This window comes from Branchiostoma floridae, chromosome 15, assembly GCF_000003815.2.
Source record: "Branchiostoma floridae strain S238N-H82 chromosome 15, Bfl_VNyyK, whole genome shotgun sequence".
NCBI classification, from domain to species: domain Eukaryota; kingdom Metazoa; phylum Chordata; class Leptocardii; order Amphioxiformes; family Branchiostomatidae; genus Branchiostoma; species Branchiostoma floridae.
In genome coordinates this window covers 6,913,040-6,930,397 of record NC_049993.1, presented here as the reverse complement: position 1 = coordinate 6,930,397, position 17,358 = coordinate 6,913,040, and the positions used below count along the sequence as shown (strand labels likewise).

Here is a 17,358-nt window from a genome sequence, read left to right as displayed (position 1 = left end):
TTGTTTATTGTAATAAACAACAATAAACAACAACAAAACGGACGAACAACAGTAAACAAGGACAAACGCGACGGCTAATTCAAAGAGGAGGTTCCTAAAAGGCTAATGTACATAATGCAAGCATAGACTTTCCCTAGACATGGAGTAATTGCAGGCTGGTAAATTGATGGGCCTAAGTGTTGCAGTAGCAGACCTTATCAGCTTACAGATGGATGGGAACACTTTCCCACGTTTTTATGGAGACGCTCCACTGTTAGCTTGTGAAGTATGAATCTGTTAAGAGCCCAGTTATGCCGTCCATCCATCTCTTTTAGTCATGTGGGAAGATATGCTAAAAGGGTTTATTGGGAGAGGAGCAAGGTAGATTGAATTGGGGAGGGGGCAAACATATTATGGAACTATTTTTTGTTGGTTATCAGTTTGTCAACATGTTTTTATGTTGTATGTCTCTTTTTTCAGTACATTATTTTGTGATGCAGTTAGTGAGAATTCTGTCTATATTTCAGAGACAATTGACAGTTTTTATATTTTCTGTATCTTTCCACACATCACAATATTGTAAATGCAGAAATGTTTGCGGTGGATTAATGTTCGCGGTTTTTGCGGTGACCACTTCACCGCGAACTTAAAACCACCGCGAACATTTTTCCATGGCATTAAGAGACTACCGTACATAGTGCCACCGCGAACTTAAAACCACCGCGAAAAGTCCTTTTTCCCGCTACCGCGAAATTAAATCTCCGCGAACTTAAATGCATTTACAGTATACAAAACCCATCAGAGCATAACAGGTGTTAAGGATTTTAACATTTTTTGAAAGAATGTTTCAGATTTGTGATTACTTTTGACCTAAAAGCCTAGAATGATAAAAACAGTCCTCCTGTCAAAACAAGGCCAGGACTTGATGGTGGTCGCCTGGCAGCTGCACTTACTGTGGAATAGTGCCAGTAATTACTGTAACACAGGCATATTGCCCTAAGATGAAGTATCGATAACTGCCCTGTCTCCCAACATGACTGATTACGCCTTACTTTATCCTGACATCTTGGAGACAAATACTTCCCATGGATTGCATAAACATGGGCTCGAGATAATCGAAATATGTTTCACTAATGTCAGGCTTCAATATTTACTTCTGGCATCTTTCCATAAAGTTGATACTGATTAGAAGCATTTATATGTATCTACCATCAGCAAGAGTGCGTAACCTGAATTAACTCTATCAAATTAGCACATTATTCTTAGTTCTGCCTTTGATAACAGCTTAGAAATAATGAGAGCTGTATGTTTTGTAACAAGAAATCGGCAAAAGTTTGTCACCGTTTTGATTGAATGAAATCCTCCCTAAATAATTGTTGTTACACAATTTGTCTAGTGTAGATGCCTAAGCAGACAACATATGGTTATGATGCTCAAAGGTTGTTAAGATGAAGGAAAAAAGATGAATAGTGTCAAATCTTGGGTGTAAATATGTTGACAAGGAAAGTTCATAGAGTCAAGGAATTCTTCATGAAACAACCAGAAAGAAAAACGTCAACAATTCACCCATATTGTCACAACATGTCAGACTCAAAACTAACTGTTTTCCTTCATTTCAAATTAATGAAAGGGACAATTACAGATGGGAGGGGGGTGGTTGGCCCTAGATATTTTTGTTGAACAGTAGTTAACGGAGAAATTTTCTCTGGCCTCATGTCTCCCTGTGCACATCTTCACTCTAAATGCTTCTTTGTCTACTTTAAATTAAATCGGTCGGAGATGAAAGTTGTATGCTACATGGTTTCTTACCTTTCTGTTATACAGCCTAGGCTGCCAGCGCAGAAGTCCAGATCTTTACTTGAACTTGTTCTTACCCTGTAACAAACAATAAAAGAAGGAAGTCAGTTTAAATGAAAGCTGCCAAAGACACTCCCTGTTAAGTTGATGCGTGTAACATTAATAATAAAGTAGTGAAGAAGATAAAAAGAGTGATATAAACCCCATGAAATACATTGATTGATTAGAAATTTTTCAAGCTAACTTGTCAGAATGCGTTCCACTGCTAGGCAGTTGGTATCGTATTGATAGGCAAAAAGATTTCATAAAGCCTAAAAACCTTAGAACTATCCATTTCTTCAACAAACAATCAGAGATGGCAGATTTCCCCTAAGGGTAGCAAAGGTACACACACAGATCTGAACATATCACATATCTGAAAGAAGAGCATAAATGCAATGTCATGTACCTTTGTACAATGAAGGAGCTAGACATTTACACAGAGTATTTCTAGTGTTTCAACACAGTGAAGGTGATAAAGACAACTTAGCACACCCATATGGTTGCAGTTTTCATGTAGAGAATGTAAAGACAAACATGTCACACACAGAAAGAATGTTTAGACAAGGGTATTTTGGGAACGCTGTCATATTGATTAACAGAGATCTGGGTGATCAAAGCAGTTGCCCAGGTTTTGCCAAAGGCAACCTATCCAAGTAGAAAATCTGACTTCATCCTGCGCTGAATTGTCAGTCATTTCCATATAAATGACCTCCGAAGTCTGCAGCCGCTGTTCTTGTATGGTTCTAACCTGGCTGAAGTTAAAAGTGGGGGATGGCAGATATACAGGGATCCTAACTTAGTATACGTAAATGCAAATGACACAAGATTACAGTGTTACAGAATAGGGGGAAAAATCGTTTGATAATGGAGATCATTTCCCAGAGGAGGGGATGAGTCGATAATCTTCAAATGGATAATAAGACTATAAATCATGATCAGTCCCGTTCTCTAATGGGCAGAACCAGACTTGAAAGCCCAGGAGGATGTGGAATATATAGAATATTGCCTTCCAGCAAGGGCACGCCAAAAACAACAGATATTCAGTGGAAAGGCTAGGATCAGGTCCATAGAATCTTGGCAAAAATCAATGGTTTTTATCCAACTGAAAACTTGCAGATTGGATGCCAACAAGTGGAAGAAAATACCATTTATAGGTCTGCTTGGCTGATTTTTACCCATTTCATTTCAACATTATTTATATGTCATTCAAACTGGATGTGATGTAAGGCTAATTTAATGACCAGCCAAAACATCAAACACATCTTTGTACAAGCAAAGACAAACAAACAATGCAACTGAACAGCCACATGTATACACAAGACAGCATGTCATAATGCACTGACAGTGAAAAAGCCACAGGGCAGTAAACAGTCAAGAATATGTTTGACACTTCAACGAGAGTAAAGACAGAACAGTTCGTCCCTTTTCCCAAAGAAAGTCGCTGAAATCCCTACCTCGTCTTCCATATGCCACCTGGTATACTGTTCTTAAACTGGGATGACCCTCAAGCATATGCTGGCCAAGACCAACAAGCACAGAAGCTGTTTCTCTCAAATGCAATACGTCTATCAGTTTGGAAAGGGCTACTCTGTGGTAAATAGCAAGTACAACAGTTTGATGGAAACCAGACCATTAGAAACATCAAGAGAAAACAGCATTACCCTTGGACGCTGTGTGTCATTGAAGATCTTGATGTCCATATGTTAAAGGGACAATGGCACTGGTCCAAGCCCTCTCTGTCAGGGGTCAGTCGAAATGAGAATAAGGCCTGTCCGTTTGCTAAATGGGGTTGAAACTTCGCTGCCTTCCAAAGTTCAATGTATAAATGTAGAGGAATGGCCTGTGGTACAGGATCCCAACAGTAGCAATCAACGATAACAAAAGAAAAGTGAGCCTTGAAGGGTTGCTGATGACCTTTCACCTCCAGGTCATGCTCTGTTATTAGTCACACAGGCTCAGCCCATGACAGCCTGTCTGCCCAGGAATGAAGAGCAATATGCCAGCAATAGCCGAACCCCCCTCCCCACCCCATTTCCAGTGACAATTGTGTCCCAATTTTCAGTCACTCTTCAAGCGAAATAAAAGCTGTCTTACCTTTCAGCGAATTTCAAAGATGAAAGACGCATTGCTGTAGAAAAGACTTCCCTTTGAAGCGCCTGAGATGGTAGCGAATAAAGCGATATCTCCGTACAGCAGCCTGTGGAAGTCCCCCTTGATGTGAATCAAAGCTGGTTCCACGGCTGTACTGAGGACTGACACACTACATGTTCCTTCCCACTTATTCCTGTCTCGCCTGGCTGGACAACATCTCATCTCTCCATCTCATATCCTGGAACTTGTCAAGTCATCTCATACCAGGTGTTTACAGCCAATAGAGGCGGTGCCTGATAGGGGAATCCCGGCACCAATATCAGCAGCCAGGCAATATCAGGCAATTCTAACATGTCTTATTGAAGATTAGAGCTTTGATTGGGGTGATTTAATCCTTGTCAGCATTTGGGGGAAATGGCACTCCGCCGTCATACGGAAGAGCGGGTTAGTATTGGATCGGGTTGAAGGGATCGGTATTACCCGACTGATTGATGGTAGAGTGAAGATAAGTAGATAGGGCAGTTGGGATTGCTCCAAAAGCACCTAGGGCTACATCAAAATTACGTTTGAGAGATGGGGCTAGAAGTGCATCTCTCTAATTGTAAATTACAGCCCCATATCTGTGGCATTGTTGGGGGGTTGTCAGGTAAAGGAAGAGTGATGGATAGCTTTCCTTTGCCTGGCATTTCAATGGACCCCCTGTTGTGCAAGACAGAAAAGTAACTTGTGTGTCTAGGTAAGGTGGGCCAATTGTTACCGAAAAAATCTCTCCACACCGAAAAACTCGGGCCCAAGCCACCGCACCTTTATGGATGGTGGGGCCAAAAGGTTCCCCCGTGATTTACCGAGGTTTGTGCGCAAACGTAACTCCGGACACCGGAGCGTGCTTCCGAGGCAGAATTTCTGATTGTTTCACAGTCGGCGCAGATGAACAATACTGTGCACCGGGCATGAACTCCCCTCCCTAATGTGCTTTTTATCTGCAGTGAAAAATGCTGCTCCATAAATCCTAACATTTGCTTCGGTTTGGCATTAACTGTTCCTCCGGTAATCCCATAAATTGGCCGGCATGCCAGGCAAGCAGCTGCAGGAGAGCCCTCCTACAGTACCTCAGGACCCTATTATAACCCGCCAGACCCCGATCCTTCATTGTTCCAACACAAACACAGGCAGTAAGTGCATGAAACACCTGGCTATGATGGCACGGCGCAAGCCTTAACAAGGTATTCTGTGGATTTGGGCCCAACAGCAGTTTGTCAGCCAAACGAAGTTCCCCAGGATTGGGATCTGAACCCTCTCATCAATTCTTGTTACGCCTCCTAGATGTTGAAAGATGCAAGCGTACAAGAATGATAGGTATGATTTTTCTACCTGATGCTGTCCCTTCTACTCCCAAACATGATGAAAAGGCCAGATTCATTGGGTGCTCAATTCCCTTAATTGGTCCTTAGTGAATTGAGAGGGGAAAAAAGAACCTTATTAAGCAAATCAGGAAAAAATTGTTGCCTCAGTTGCTCAGCCAAACAAGTTAATTGGCAGAGTTTGTTCTCTATTTGTTTCCCAATTGCTGGTGTCTGGGTTACTTTGTGCTTCGTACTATTCCTGCCCGACGTAATATAACCCCGGAATAAGTAATAGCATTTATTGAAAGGTTGATGATTATAATTAGTCACATACCTGTTTCTGAGTGATAGTAGGCAGTGGATGGCAGGGTAGAGTTCCTTCCCGACTCTTCCGTGGTAGGTACACCTTCGTGTGTCGTTTCTTCTTCGCTGCAACCAGAGAAAGAAACACGGTGTTAGTCTGAAGCGCTTGATTTCCTGATTCCAAGGATATCGAACAGACGAAAGGAACGATCTAAACACAGTTTCCCCGACAGATGACAGAGCAACTGGAATCTCCGTTTTATCATCTCCAGTTAAGTGTTACAGGAAGGCTCGGTAAAGCTGCAGTCCCTAGGTAGCTGCCTAATGGTCTGGCCATACACAATGTAGGGAGACACACGGAAATAAAACCTGTACCATGAGGGAAAGCCTTGAGAGAGAGAATCCACAGCCAACCTGTGCTGCTGCCTTCACTTTAATGAGATCCCAACACCAAAGGGACTGGGAAAAATTTGATCCCCCATTTGTAGACATAAGAGGATGCCCTCAATCTCCCCCCTGACAGCAGTAATTCCACATTAATGGGTTTATAAGAGGCAGCGCAATATTGATTAAGCCCTCATACGGCAGCACAAAGAAAAATGCCAGCTCAAATATCCTCGTCCCAACATGTGATGAACAAGATGACAACAGAATGCGAGAGGACGTCATACCTTCATGTCACAGTGGCGAGGACACAGGCAAGGGGGCAGCAAATTAGGCCAGAACAAAAGACAGCGGACGCCACTGCCTACCAGGTGCAGCAGGAGTTGGAGGCACCAGCAAAAATGGGGGCTCACGGGCATCATCAGCCGAAGCTACAGCCGGAATAAACACAGGTTACGTGAGGGGTGAAGTGCCTCGGCACGAAGGGCCGCTCACCTTTTCATCATGACTTACCGCCAGATCGCTTCTCCGTCAAGACCGGGTGAAACTGATGAGGACGGGCGCCGGATGATTGAGTGCCAGGGAGGGGACGCACGCAGACACCACCAGCATATGTGTCAAGGCAATTGTGGCAGAAGAATGTGCTTCATTAGCCTCCACTTTCCAGCGCTATTAGCCTGGCAGAAATTATATGTCGAGCATCCAAACCCCACCAAGAGAAGTGAACTTTGCCAGTCAGGGACATTAATCACATCCCAACCATGCTTAATTAAATCGAGCAGTCTTTTGGAAGATCTCCTTTATCTGATTATTCAAGGTCTCCGGCCCAAACAGTATGGCATTTCTTCCTCCAACCAGAACGTATTTGACTCCAGGGGATGTGATAAAGGAGAGAGGGGGTTGTCTAAAGGACACTGCCTCTCCGAGGAGGGCACCCCAGGAGGTGAACTAGCCAAACGTCAAGTGAGCCGGGTTGGTAATAAATGCAGCACTACCAGCGGCTTGTCATCAAGAGACGCACAGTCCCCCTGCTACGCTCTTCACCCCAGTGTTGTATAATTGATAAGGGGAACCCTCCAAACGCAATTGACATTTAGAATTTACCTTCAGGAGGGTAACATTAGCCATACAGGAGGAATTCGTTAGAGAAAATATGCTGATATCTGCCGGTTGGGGCTTTGGGAAGGAAAACCCTTAGAAGACTGAAGAAGTGCAGTAAATACGGCTGATGAGAAAAGTAATTGTAGGACTGTTAGCTACTTGTTTAAGCGTGATAAATATGTAGGAACAGGGCAGGTGAAATGCTGGTAGTAAGAGTGATTACAGGCACCACTAGCGCTGTTCAAAACAGGCTATTTGCAGCCGTTTGTCTTGTCTTTCTGCGGACCTGTAAAATCAGAGCTGAATGCCACACCTGCCTGTCCTTGTTAGTGATTCCTGGGGCCTCAGATATTTGCCTCTCCCTGGGTCTTGGTAACAAGCCACAATCTGAGTTATTTATGTCCTTTCCCAACAATCTAATTAATCTTAAGTATGTGAGAAAACACCTGCAGACAACCCCTGTTATGAAGCAACTTGGAAATGAGAAGTAATTAGTCGCAACCTTGTGTTAAAAGTCGTAGCAGTCATTATGCCAATGACAGCTGCTCATGCTATGCTATTACATGACTTCTCAGACAACAAACAGTTCATCATGATAATTGTTTTGTTTTTTTCAAAATCATAAATGTGACTCTTGACTTTAGAGAAGATCAAGTTGAAGATGTGTTTGGATGAAACTATTTTAAACTCCAAGGATTACAAACAAAGTACTTCTGACAGTGGCAGTATGGAATCAATTCTCAGTATGGAGCAAGTTATTCAGCAAGTTGCAACTGTACTTAGGTTGAAGGGCCTATACTGACTTCTTGGCAGCTGCCCCTTCCTTGTGCCTTAATGTGAAGTTTGCTGAACAATACAACTTCTGTTCCAAGTTGCTCAGAGCCACTCTTTCCACCAAAAGGATTTCCTACGCTGGAAGTGAAGGTAATGAAAATTAGAGGTGATGGTTAGAAGCCATGCCAAGCCTGGGAAAGAGTTCAACTTCTCCCCTTAGCAAATCAATCAGTCTCCCTTTTATCTGTAAAGACAGGAGGAGAATTGAAAGCATCTCACCACCCATCGGGCGCCCAGTGGGGAGATGGTTCGCCAGCATTATTCACTCTGGAAACTGGAGCCATGTAGCTAATGTTGAACACACTTTAATCCTATCCTTTTTATCTTAGGGGAAGCCAAACTATTAACCTGGGTAATTGGAAAAGTTAATTGAGTTCTGGAGTTAATCTGGAGGCCCGGACCTGTTGCCTGGTGTAAAGGATGACTCAGTGGGAGGATTTGGAAAATTGGTAGCATCAAGCACCTGGATTTTCTGTGTTTAAATCCGAGCTTAGCGGGCGTCGTTATTGGTGATCAGTAGACTGATTCTGAACGCACACCCAAGGGGTGACACACTCTGAAGGCCATCACAGACACCCCAGGAACAAGTGATAAAGCCTTAGAGACACGATTGTTGCCCCACAGCCTTCATTGTCCTGGCAATAATGCCAAGTTGATTATACCTGACAGGCTGCAATATTTTCTTCATCAGGGTTTCCCCTCCCCTAAGACATGTAGAGACAGCCCAGCTAAACTCATGACAGGCTGAAATTAGGTCACTTCAATCCAAGAACAGGGCTGTGGTGATTACTACCAGTCCCTCTGTCATTGATTCAGAAGCTTTCTGGTTGCCAATGGCAACAGGACAGGACATCCCTGGCTACAAATTCCCCATGCCAAAAGTCAGGCTAGGAATGCTAAAGATCTATAGTGTCAAGGTGATTTCTTTCTCAATGGAAAAGGTGCATTTCTATAGAAAGTATACACTAGCATAACAACGAAATGTATATACCTGGGTTGTGGTTATCTGTATGTGGCAGTCCTTTTCGTAATCATCCTGTTGAGACTTGGGATCACTGCGAGTTGAGTTGGGATGGATGTAACAGCTGGGTGGACAGAAATTTCCAGAATCCTGGAAAAAGGAGAAATAAAGAATTTACTGCTTGAAAATTGAATTCATTTCAGATGCATTATACATGTCAATAGTAGACTCTCTAAGCTGATTACCTTAGTATAGTAATACACATGTACACTTAACAACATTCTGTCAATTCAGCCTTAAAATGTCTTTCCATAATATTTTTAGTAAAGCCAAGGCCAATGGAGAAGCTTGGGAAGGAGTACAAAGCCAGCAGAAAAGTGCTTTGAACCTACTCATGGTTACCAGCTTTAGTTTACATATATTTTGATATTTGATTTGTATAATATCATACTTATGTAGTAGTTTCTTCAGTACAACCTCCACTGTTCTAGTAGGACATTGTCAGTACGGAGGGAGGGGGGTGGAGAGAAACCTGGGGAGGGGGGCAACAGAGGCAGCCTGCACGCTCTAGTGAGGCAAATCAGCGCTGAATCAATAGCACCTTAGCAGAAAATTGCCTGTGCTCACACAGTATCAAAAACCTATCTCGCACAGAGAGGAGTCATATTATCAGTAAGGCTCAGGCTGTGATGAGTTTGAATAGGGAAGAAGGGCTGTTGATGGCATTATGTCTGTTCACCCAGCTTGCAGCACCACGCTGATAGGCTCCCCTTTAAATTGGTCAAATGTGTACTCGAAAGGAAAAAGCTATTTGCCAAATACTTTTCAAATGGACCTTGTAAATAATTTACATTGATTTTTCCTAATTGCTTAACTTCTGGGATTACTCTGTCTGCCTTTTATTGGGGGGCCTCGTCGAATTTCTCCTCTATTGTTATTTATGGGCAATTGCTCCTTCAAATGCACTTCGGTCTGGCTGGAAAATATTTTACCTCTATAATATGTGCATATTGACAGGTTTTAAATATAGCTTTGACGCCTGCGATGCGATAATTTAAGACACATCTGAGTGCTGCAGGCTTTGCCGGCTATCAAAGTTTCATTACTTGACTCCTCATGTTCAAAGCGATCAGGGCGGCCATTTTTAAGGGCGCGGGGAAGTTCCCAGGTGGACGGTCCAAGTACACTTGGAGAAATGAATTGCATCAATCATGGCACAGTTGGTTTACAAGGGTGCTTGGGGGGGTTCTGGGGCCAGTGCTCCCCAGGAATTTTGATTGGAACTTAATCTGATCATCACTCACTTCTACTTGACACAAAGCGGCTCCGCCCAACAAACTTCGCTGATGAGTTGCCAGAAAAGTGATAAACTCTGCTACAGTTCCGTCCATCCGAATGTCCTTCACAATGGGTAGAACTTGAAGTCCACTTTATAGTTGCTACTCCTTCTAAAAGTGCCGAAGTCAGCGATTTGGGAATGCCAGACTGACACCTGTTTCTCCACCATTCTGGAAAAGCAAACCACTAAGCAATTGTGCCGCGGGGACTCAAATTTAAATTCATATAGTATAATAATCATGAACCTACTAATAAGTATTCATTTATGTCGCGTTTAATGGATGGTTCTTTCATTATCTTTATCTACATAATGCCCTTCGGGGTAACACACCAGATTCGCAGGCATGCAGCACTGCAGCAGCTGGTTATATTACACTGAACGACCTATCACCCCTAACTCTTGCACATCTATCTGTAAGTGTTCTGTAAAAACTATCCGTTGCCGAAGATGCCCGTACTGTGCTTGGTGATGACAAATTCCACTTCCATGATAGTTCAGAGAAAGTACAAATTTTTGAACACATTAATCCTAGGTTGGTAACTATGGTACTTGAAGGCGACTATTCCTTGTTCATTGTTCCTATCGTTGACCGTGTTTCTCTGTGTTGTTTTTCCTGCAGCCTCCAGGAGGGGTACCTGGGGCCCAGCCACTTCTCCCCAACACCATGGACCCAACCAGGCAACAACCTCAAGGTAAAACATCTCTCACAACTTCTCTTGCCTTTTACTCAGTACTCTAGCACCTGTCGTTGTTTGACAGGATCTTGCAGCGTGTGAAAACTTTTAAAGGCTTTCCGTCAACCTTGCCGAACGATGTATTGAAATGCCCAAATTTGAATAAAACATGCCCAAACACTAGCTTGGAAATTGAACAATGGTGGAAATTTCTACATGATGATAGAATTAGAAGATGTCTTTTTTAGGATTTTTTCGTCAATGGGAATTGGGATGACAGGAAAATTTCAAGCTGGCTAAAACCCTACAAATCCTGGAAAAGTCCCTCATTTGAAGTAGAAAAGTTCCTTAACTAGATCAGAAACATTACTGAACTGAATTAGAAACTGCAATTTAAACCTGATAGCTAAATGCCTTCCCTCTGAGGAATTTAATTTGAAAGGTGGTTTATTAGTTTATCCACTCAACAAATTGTAAGTAAATATTCATAACTATTCTATTCTGCTTTAAGATATATAGTCTCAATTTTAATGTTTCGCTTAAAAGCGGCCTTCAGGTAAGAAGATATGTACCGATAACGTTGCCTTTTTAATGTGACAGCGAAATTTTGATATCCGTGCAGTGTGTGATAAGATCCTGCATCCTTGACTGAAGTATGCGTGTGATAGATTTTCATTTAGCCATAATAGGCCTATCTCTACCCTTAATGGGTAATACGTCTATGTTATTGTACTTTGCTCTCCTGAGCCTTATCGCTATCAAGAGGATCTCCTGATTTTCAATACTTCAAACAAAGGGGGTTATGAATAGACCCAATCTTAGGCATAGTGAGATCTTCCTACATCTGCAATTACAGTTTTCTTAAGTTTCCCTGCAGAGACGTGATTTGCATATCTCTTGCTTTGTAACCTCAGTCTTGGAGACGTCCATTTTTAATTGAGATTCACATCTTGCCACACAAGATCTGTCTTCTTCTTCTCTTTTGCGGAACGTCAATTTCCCCCAGGCCAAGTTATGTCAAGTCACTCAGTGGGACTCATCTAACAAAGGAAGCCTTAATAGCATTCAGCTTTCGCAATCAATGCTGAGAGAATTGCAGGGCCTGATATTGCTGATTCAACTGATACTGAATGGCGTGCTTGATTCCTGTCCTGTTAGACTGATTTATCTATTGATAACAGTAACTTCATATTTATCTCATCAAGGCGGGAGCCGCTCTCCATCGTAATCTGAGCGGGGCTTCGATTTTTTTTTTTTTAAACTTGCAAGTTTATGTAAGCTGTGGTTAACTTTCATTTTAAGAAGGGCTGTGATTTCACCAGTCATTACAGTAATGATGGTGGTTTCAAATGCGGTGCTATTGTCGGTGTTGCAGGCACAGATGTTGCTAGGCTGGAAGCCTTTCGATAATGTAGTTCTAATGAGGGGAAATTTAGCACTGTTGGCCCCCACTTTGAAATGAAACAATTAACCTGGAGAGTGCCAGCATTGTATTTCATATAAAAATGTCAGAGGAAGCAGACGAAAGAGTCTTGATTATTGCACAAGGGTATAATCTTACTTCCTTGTCGAGGAATCAATCGTGACTCATTGACTCCAAGTGTTTGTGTCAGGTGGAGACATACATGCTGTGTGCTGTGTGCCACCACAATGACTAGCCCGGTGGGTACCGGTATAGAAAATTCAGCTCCAGGTCCATACCTGAACCTGGACCTGATTGTCTGTGAAAACTTATGAATGTGCAATAATACACAATGGTCCATGTCGCTTATAAAGATTCTGTTTCATGACTTCCACGGAAATTTTAGAATTCATCTGCATGTAAATAACGCTAACTTTCACAAAGTTTGACTGTAGAAACTTGTTAAAAATGACTGTGACTCAGAGTTTGTGTCAGGGGGAGACATTCATGCTGTGCTGTATGCCACCACAATGACTTTATACTGCCTGCACAGCAAGAGAAAAATGTGTCCTTACTTGAAAGGTAATTTTTCATGGCATTTCATGTATATAAAAGACAGTGACACGAAGGGCTACAGTGTCCTTTACAAGATGTGACACCATACCCCAATCAATGTTGCATTAGGCCTCATTGATGTGTAAATATGAAACACGGGACAACTTGTATTAACTGAAACCTCCGCCGGGTTAATATGAGAGCATCGTTCCTCGGGCAGACATTGGCCCAGACCGCGAGCTGGAGTATTCTGAGTGGCCGTCCTTCACTAAAATGCATTATACGAGTCCTGCCATTTGCAGTAATTACTTTTGCATTAGAGATAAAGTGGCTCTGGGTAGGCATACCTGTAACTGTATTTAAACCCACTCTATTAGCACACTGGCGGATTGATAGCCCTCCCAAGCCAACTAATGAATAAAAAGTTGCTGAGGGCAGGGAGCAATATATTTCCATTTTTCTGTGGATCCGGGTAACTTAGGTGTGAGCGATGAGTCACTTGAGGCTAGAGCTACCCACTCGCATCCCTCGGTGTTATTGGCAAGGAATTTGCCTGCTTCGATATTTCTGCTTAGGTTCAGTTATTCACTTGATACTGCACTGCAACTGCAAGTCATCAGTTTGATTTGATTATATTTCAGCCATACCATAGGTATGGTGAAATATATTGTATTCGTAATGTTTCTTTCTTTCTTCTTTCTTTCTTTCTCCTGTCAAATCTTCGGAACACGGTATCTCCGTTGTTCCTGAACCGATTGACTTGAAATTTGACACAAGGGTAGAGTGGGTCAATATCCCCAGACGTTTTTTTCATTTTTTTCATATCTACCTTTAAAATGATTTTATTAAGGTTTTTTGGTCATCTTAAGACCAAAACTGTATATTTGGGCCCCCTGTACCCTGGTATTATAACCGAATGAGCTGAAATTTGTCACAGATGTGCTTTGATAATTCCCCCATACAAATTCAATACCACTTTTGGTGTACAGTATAACGAAATGCTTATTTTTGCGATTTTTTGGTCATTTTTTGACCAAAAAAGGACACTTTTGGCTCCTGTACCTTGGTTTTAGAACCGGATGACCTGAAATTTAGTATAGGAGTGCCCTAGACATATGCGCACATGGATTCATTAACAGTTGAGGCATACAGTACAACAAAATGCTTAATTTTACGATTATTTGGCCATTTTATGACCAAAAAGTACACTTTTGGCTCTTGTGCTCTGGTTTTAAAACCAAATGACCTAAATTTTGGTAAAATGGTGCACCAGATATTCATTCAAATGACACATGTATAATTTTTGTCATAGACTACGTCAAAATGATAGATTTGGGGATTTTTTTTCCAATAGCCACAGGGGTCAATGACCTTAAGGTCGTTGACCCCAGCTGCAGATTGCACCTTCTGGCATATATGTCTATTTAATCTAATTAGATAGGTAACCAATCACTTAGCCTGAATCTATATCCTAAAGAGGGGGGGGGGGAGGGTGACAGCCAATCAGCGAGTCCGGTGTTATCTGGAAGAGTCCATTCTTACACGGAGGGGTTCATTTTTTTTAAAATTCATCCTCGGACTGGTGAAGTCTTTCAGTGGGTGTATTTTTGGACAGGTCTATTTTGCAGTTTTACAGAAGGTGTGCTGGAAGAGTCTATTCTCGCACGGAGGGGGGATTTTTTTAAATTCATATTTTGGACTTTGGTGACTTCTAGTTTGTCAAAGTCTTTCAGCAGGGTTATTTTGGACTGGTCTAATTTGCAATTTTAAATGGGTGTGCTGGAAGAGTCCATTCTTGCATGGAGGGGGGATTTTTTAAAAATCTATTGGCTTTTTTTTAAATCCATTTTTGGGACTTCAGTGATTATGTCAAAGTCCTATTTTAGCGGATGTATTTTTGGACTGCTCTACTTTACATGGAAGAATCCATTTTTTGCACACGGAAGGGGGATTTTTTCAAATTCAGTTTGGACGGGTGGTGATGATTCAAAATTCAATTTTTAGTGGAAGTGTTTTTAGACTGGTCTATTATACCTTTTCATGCACTGGGACCTTTTTTGCTGAATTCAATTTTGGATTTGGTTTCTTATTCAAAAGGCCAAGGTTTCAGTGGGAGTATTTCTGGACTGGTCTATTGTGCAAATTCACATAGGGTGCACTGGAGTCCATTCTTGAAGTTGAACGGGGGAATTTTGTAAGATTCATTTTTGGGTTAAACCGCCATTAGTAAAAGTGATTTTTCAAATGGGTGATTTTGAAATAGTCTATTGTTGCATGGGGAGGGAGATGGCTGAAATATGCTGTATTTGCTCTCAAGCAAATGTCGGCCTTTCTAGTTTGATTTTAAAAACATCCTGCACAGACTTGTAGTCTTGCTTAGCTCAACAGTGCACTAAAACAACAAGACTGAAACTAATATGCTCCCAACTGGTTACATTGCCAAAGTTGGTAACTCAGCCAAGTTCAGATATGAGAAAATGATGTTTCCCCTCTGAGATCCTTAAGAAACAAGCCAGACGTCCAAACGAGAACGTGAAACCGCCAAGCTTAGAGACTTATAGATCTTTGTATAGCATGTTTGACATCATTGGAATTCAATATCCTGAAGATGTAGATAACAAGAAGATGGTTTGTTGCAGTTTGGTCAGGGTTAACTTTAGACAAGGAGGTTGGTCTTTTTTAACCTCCTTGCTTTAGAGGGGAAGGAACTAGCCTGGACTTCCAGACCCCCTGCCCAAACTCAAATCTCAATATCTACCATGTTTATCAGGGTCTAGCTCAGTTGGCCTGTGAGGCCCTGGAAACAGTCTGACATCCAGGCTATATTGAGGAACAGACTTCATTATTTAGTAATTGAAAAACTGGTCGGGGTCATCTTACAAAAATGTAGCCTCCCTTTTCTAATTGGACTGGTGATGGTTGGAGATTAGGCAACAATTACTTTTCCAAAGCTCAGTTTAGGGACTCTTTAAAAATGCATGAGAGACAAAATGCTTCCCTGACTTCTTTCACAAGTAAATGTCTTCAGGAAAATTACAATATTCATGAAAAGACCTGTAATTTTTTGTTGCTAATAAAAAGTTTTCCAGTACAATGTTCAGAGAGTAGCCAACTGTATATTTTACATTTCTCAAGGCTATCTGTCTTACCTTCAAAGTCCCTCTTGTGTTGAGGTTTGGTGTAAAAGACAGTGGAAAAAGTGGTGCGCATCTTACCTTCAAAATCAAAGTCCCTCTTGCGTGAGGAGATTTGAAGTAAAGGCTGTGCGTAATATCGTCCACAGGTGCACCCCTCAGTTGTCCAGGTGCCAGCTGCTACAGCTGTCGTCACCCTCTGCATACCCCCTGACAGGTGTGACTGTCCTGAAGGGGAACTGAATGAGATGATAGAGCCCTGTTAAAAAATGCTGGCACCATTGATGCATGGAGAAAGGTGTTAGTGCCAACCTGCATGCCTTAGCAGCCTCTGGACAATGATGATAAATGTGAATACCTACAAGCCTCCAGGGGTAAGGTGCATGGCAGTGTTTCCTCGCTGTAGCACCAAGTCAGCAAAACTGTTAATAACTGCATATAGAGGGCACTGGGGTTAGAGGGGGCACCAACAAAGGAAAGAGGTGGTATTGGCGCAGCATTGATGGGTATTGACTGTAGCTCCCCATAGGGTGGTTGAGTACTAATGAGAGAGGGTCCCAGCCGCCCCAGTTCTAATGTGTCAGCATGGAAGATCCATTATAGGCCTGATTCTCTCCAGTAGGAGGCATGAGAGAGGCTGCCTGTCACGCTCCCAGATCGCAAAACAGGGTCTAATTTCTGAGGGAATCGGGAGGTAATGGTAAAGTTCAGCCCTACTTACCCAGCAAGGTCACCAGGACGAGACAAGCCCGTGCATTAAACGACAGAAGAGTCACATCCATCGGGCCATACATTCGGTAACACGAGCCCCTGAGGGGGGGACCTGCCTGCTCCTGATGACACCCTGCAATGATAAATTCACGTCAGATGTCCAGATCCAATTTCATAGCAGGCAGACATCACACAAGGAGGGCTCCTGACTCCCAATAACTTTTATATTACCACATCAGGACAGTTGCCGACAATAGGCGGACCAAAGCGGAGACGACAGTGTGGGCAAATGTCACGATCCGCGCACATCGAGTTATATTGACAATGACACTTGAGAGTTTTTAGAGCGACCCTTGGATGTAGTTGAGAACGATGCAAGGGTGTGGTTCTCAAGGGGTTTCCTTGGCAACCAGGGATGGGTGAGGATAGGGGATCAGATTTCAGAGGCACAAGTGGGCCTATGCATGACAAATAGCAGCTAACAAGAACATGTGTATGTCAAGTGTGGACCAGGGTAAAGCTTTCATGAGTGAAAGGAGCGGGTAACATGCCCCCAGCTCCCTCCATTTGTTAGGCTGCGACTGGCCATTATTATTTATGAAGCTGATCACTGCCTCATACATAAAGATAACAAAGTTACAATTTATCTCTTGGAGAACTAAAGTGGCCTTTATTGTGCGGTGGAGCTAATGGCCTAGCTCAGCACAA

The 17,358-nt window shown here is 42.5% G+C and overlaps 1 protein-coding gene across 15 annotated transcripts in view; it reads left to right on the top strand.

The window, feature by feature from the left end:
* Nucleotides 1-17,358, top strand: part of LOC118432025 (single-stranded DNA-binding protein 3-like) — a 76,850-nt gene that overhangs the window by 42,790 nt on the left and 16,702 nt on the right. For all 15 annotated transcript variants that reach the window (XM_035843525.1, XM_035843522.1, XM_035843518.1 and 12 more), the window contains one exon: nucleotides 10,794-10,866. In XM_035843525.1, the coding sequence (XP_035699418.1) occupies nucleotides 10,794-10,866 (73 nt within the window). The remainder of the gene's footprint in view (nucleotides 1-10,793; nucleotides 10,867-17,358) is intronic.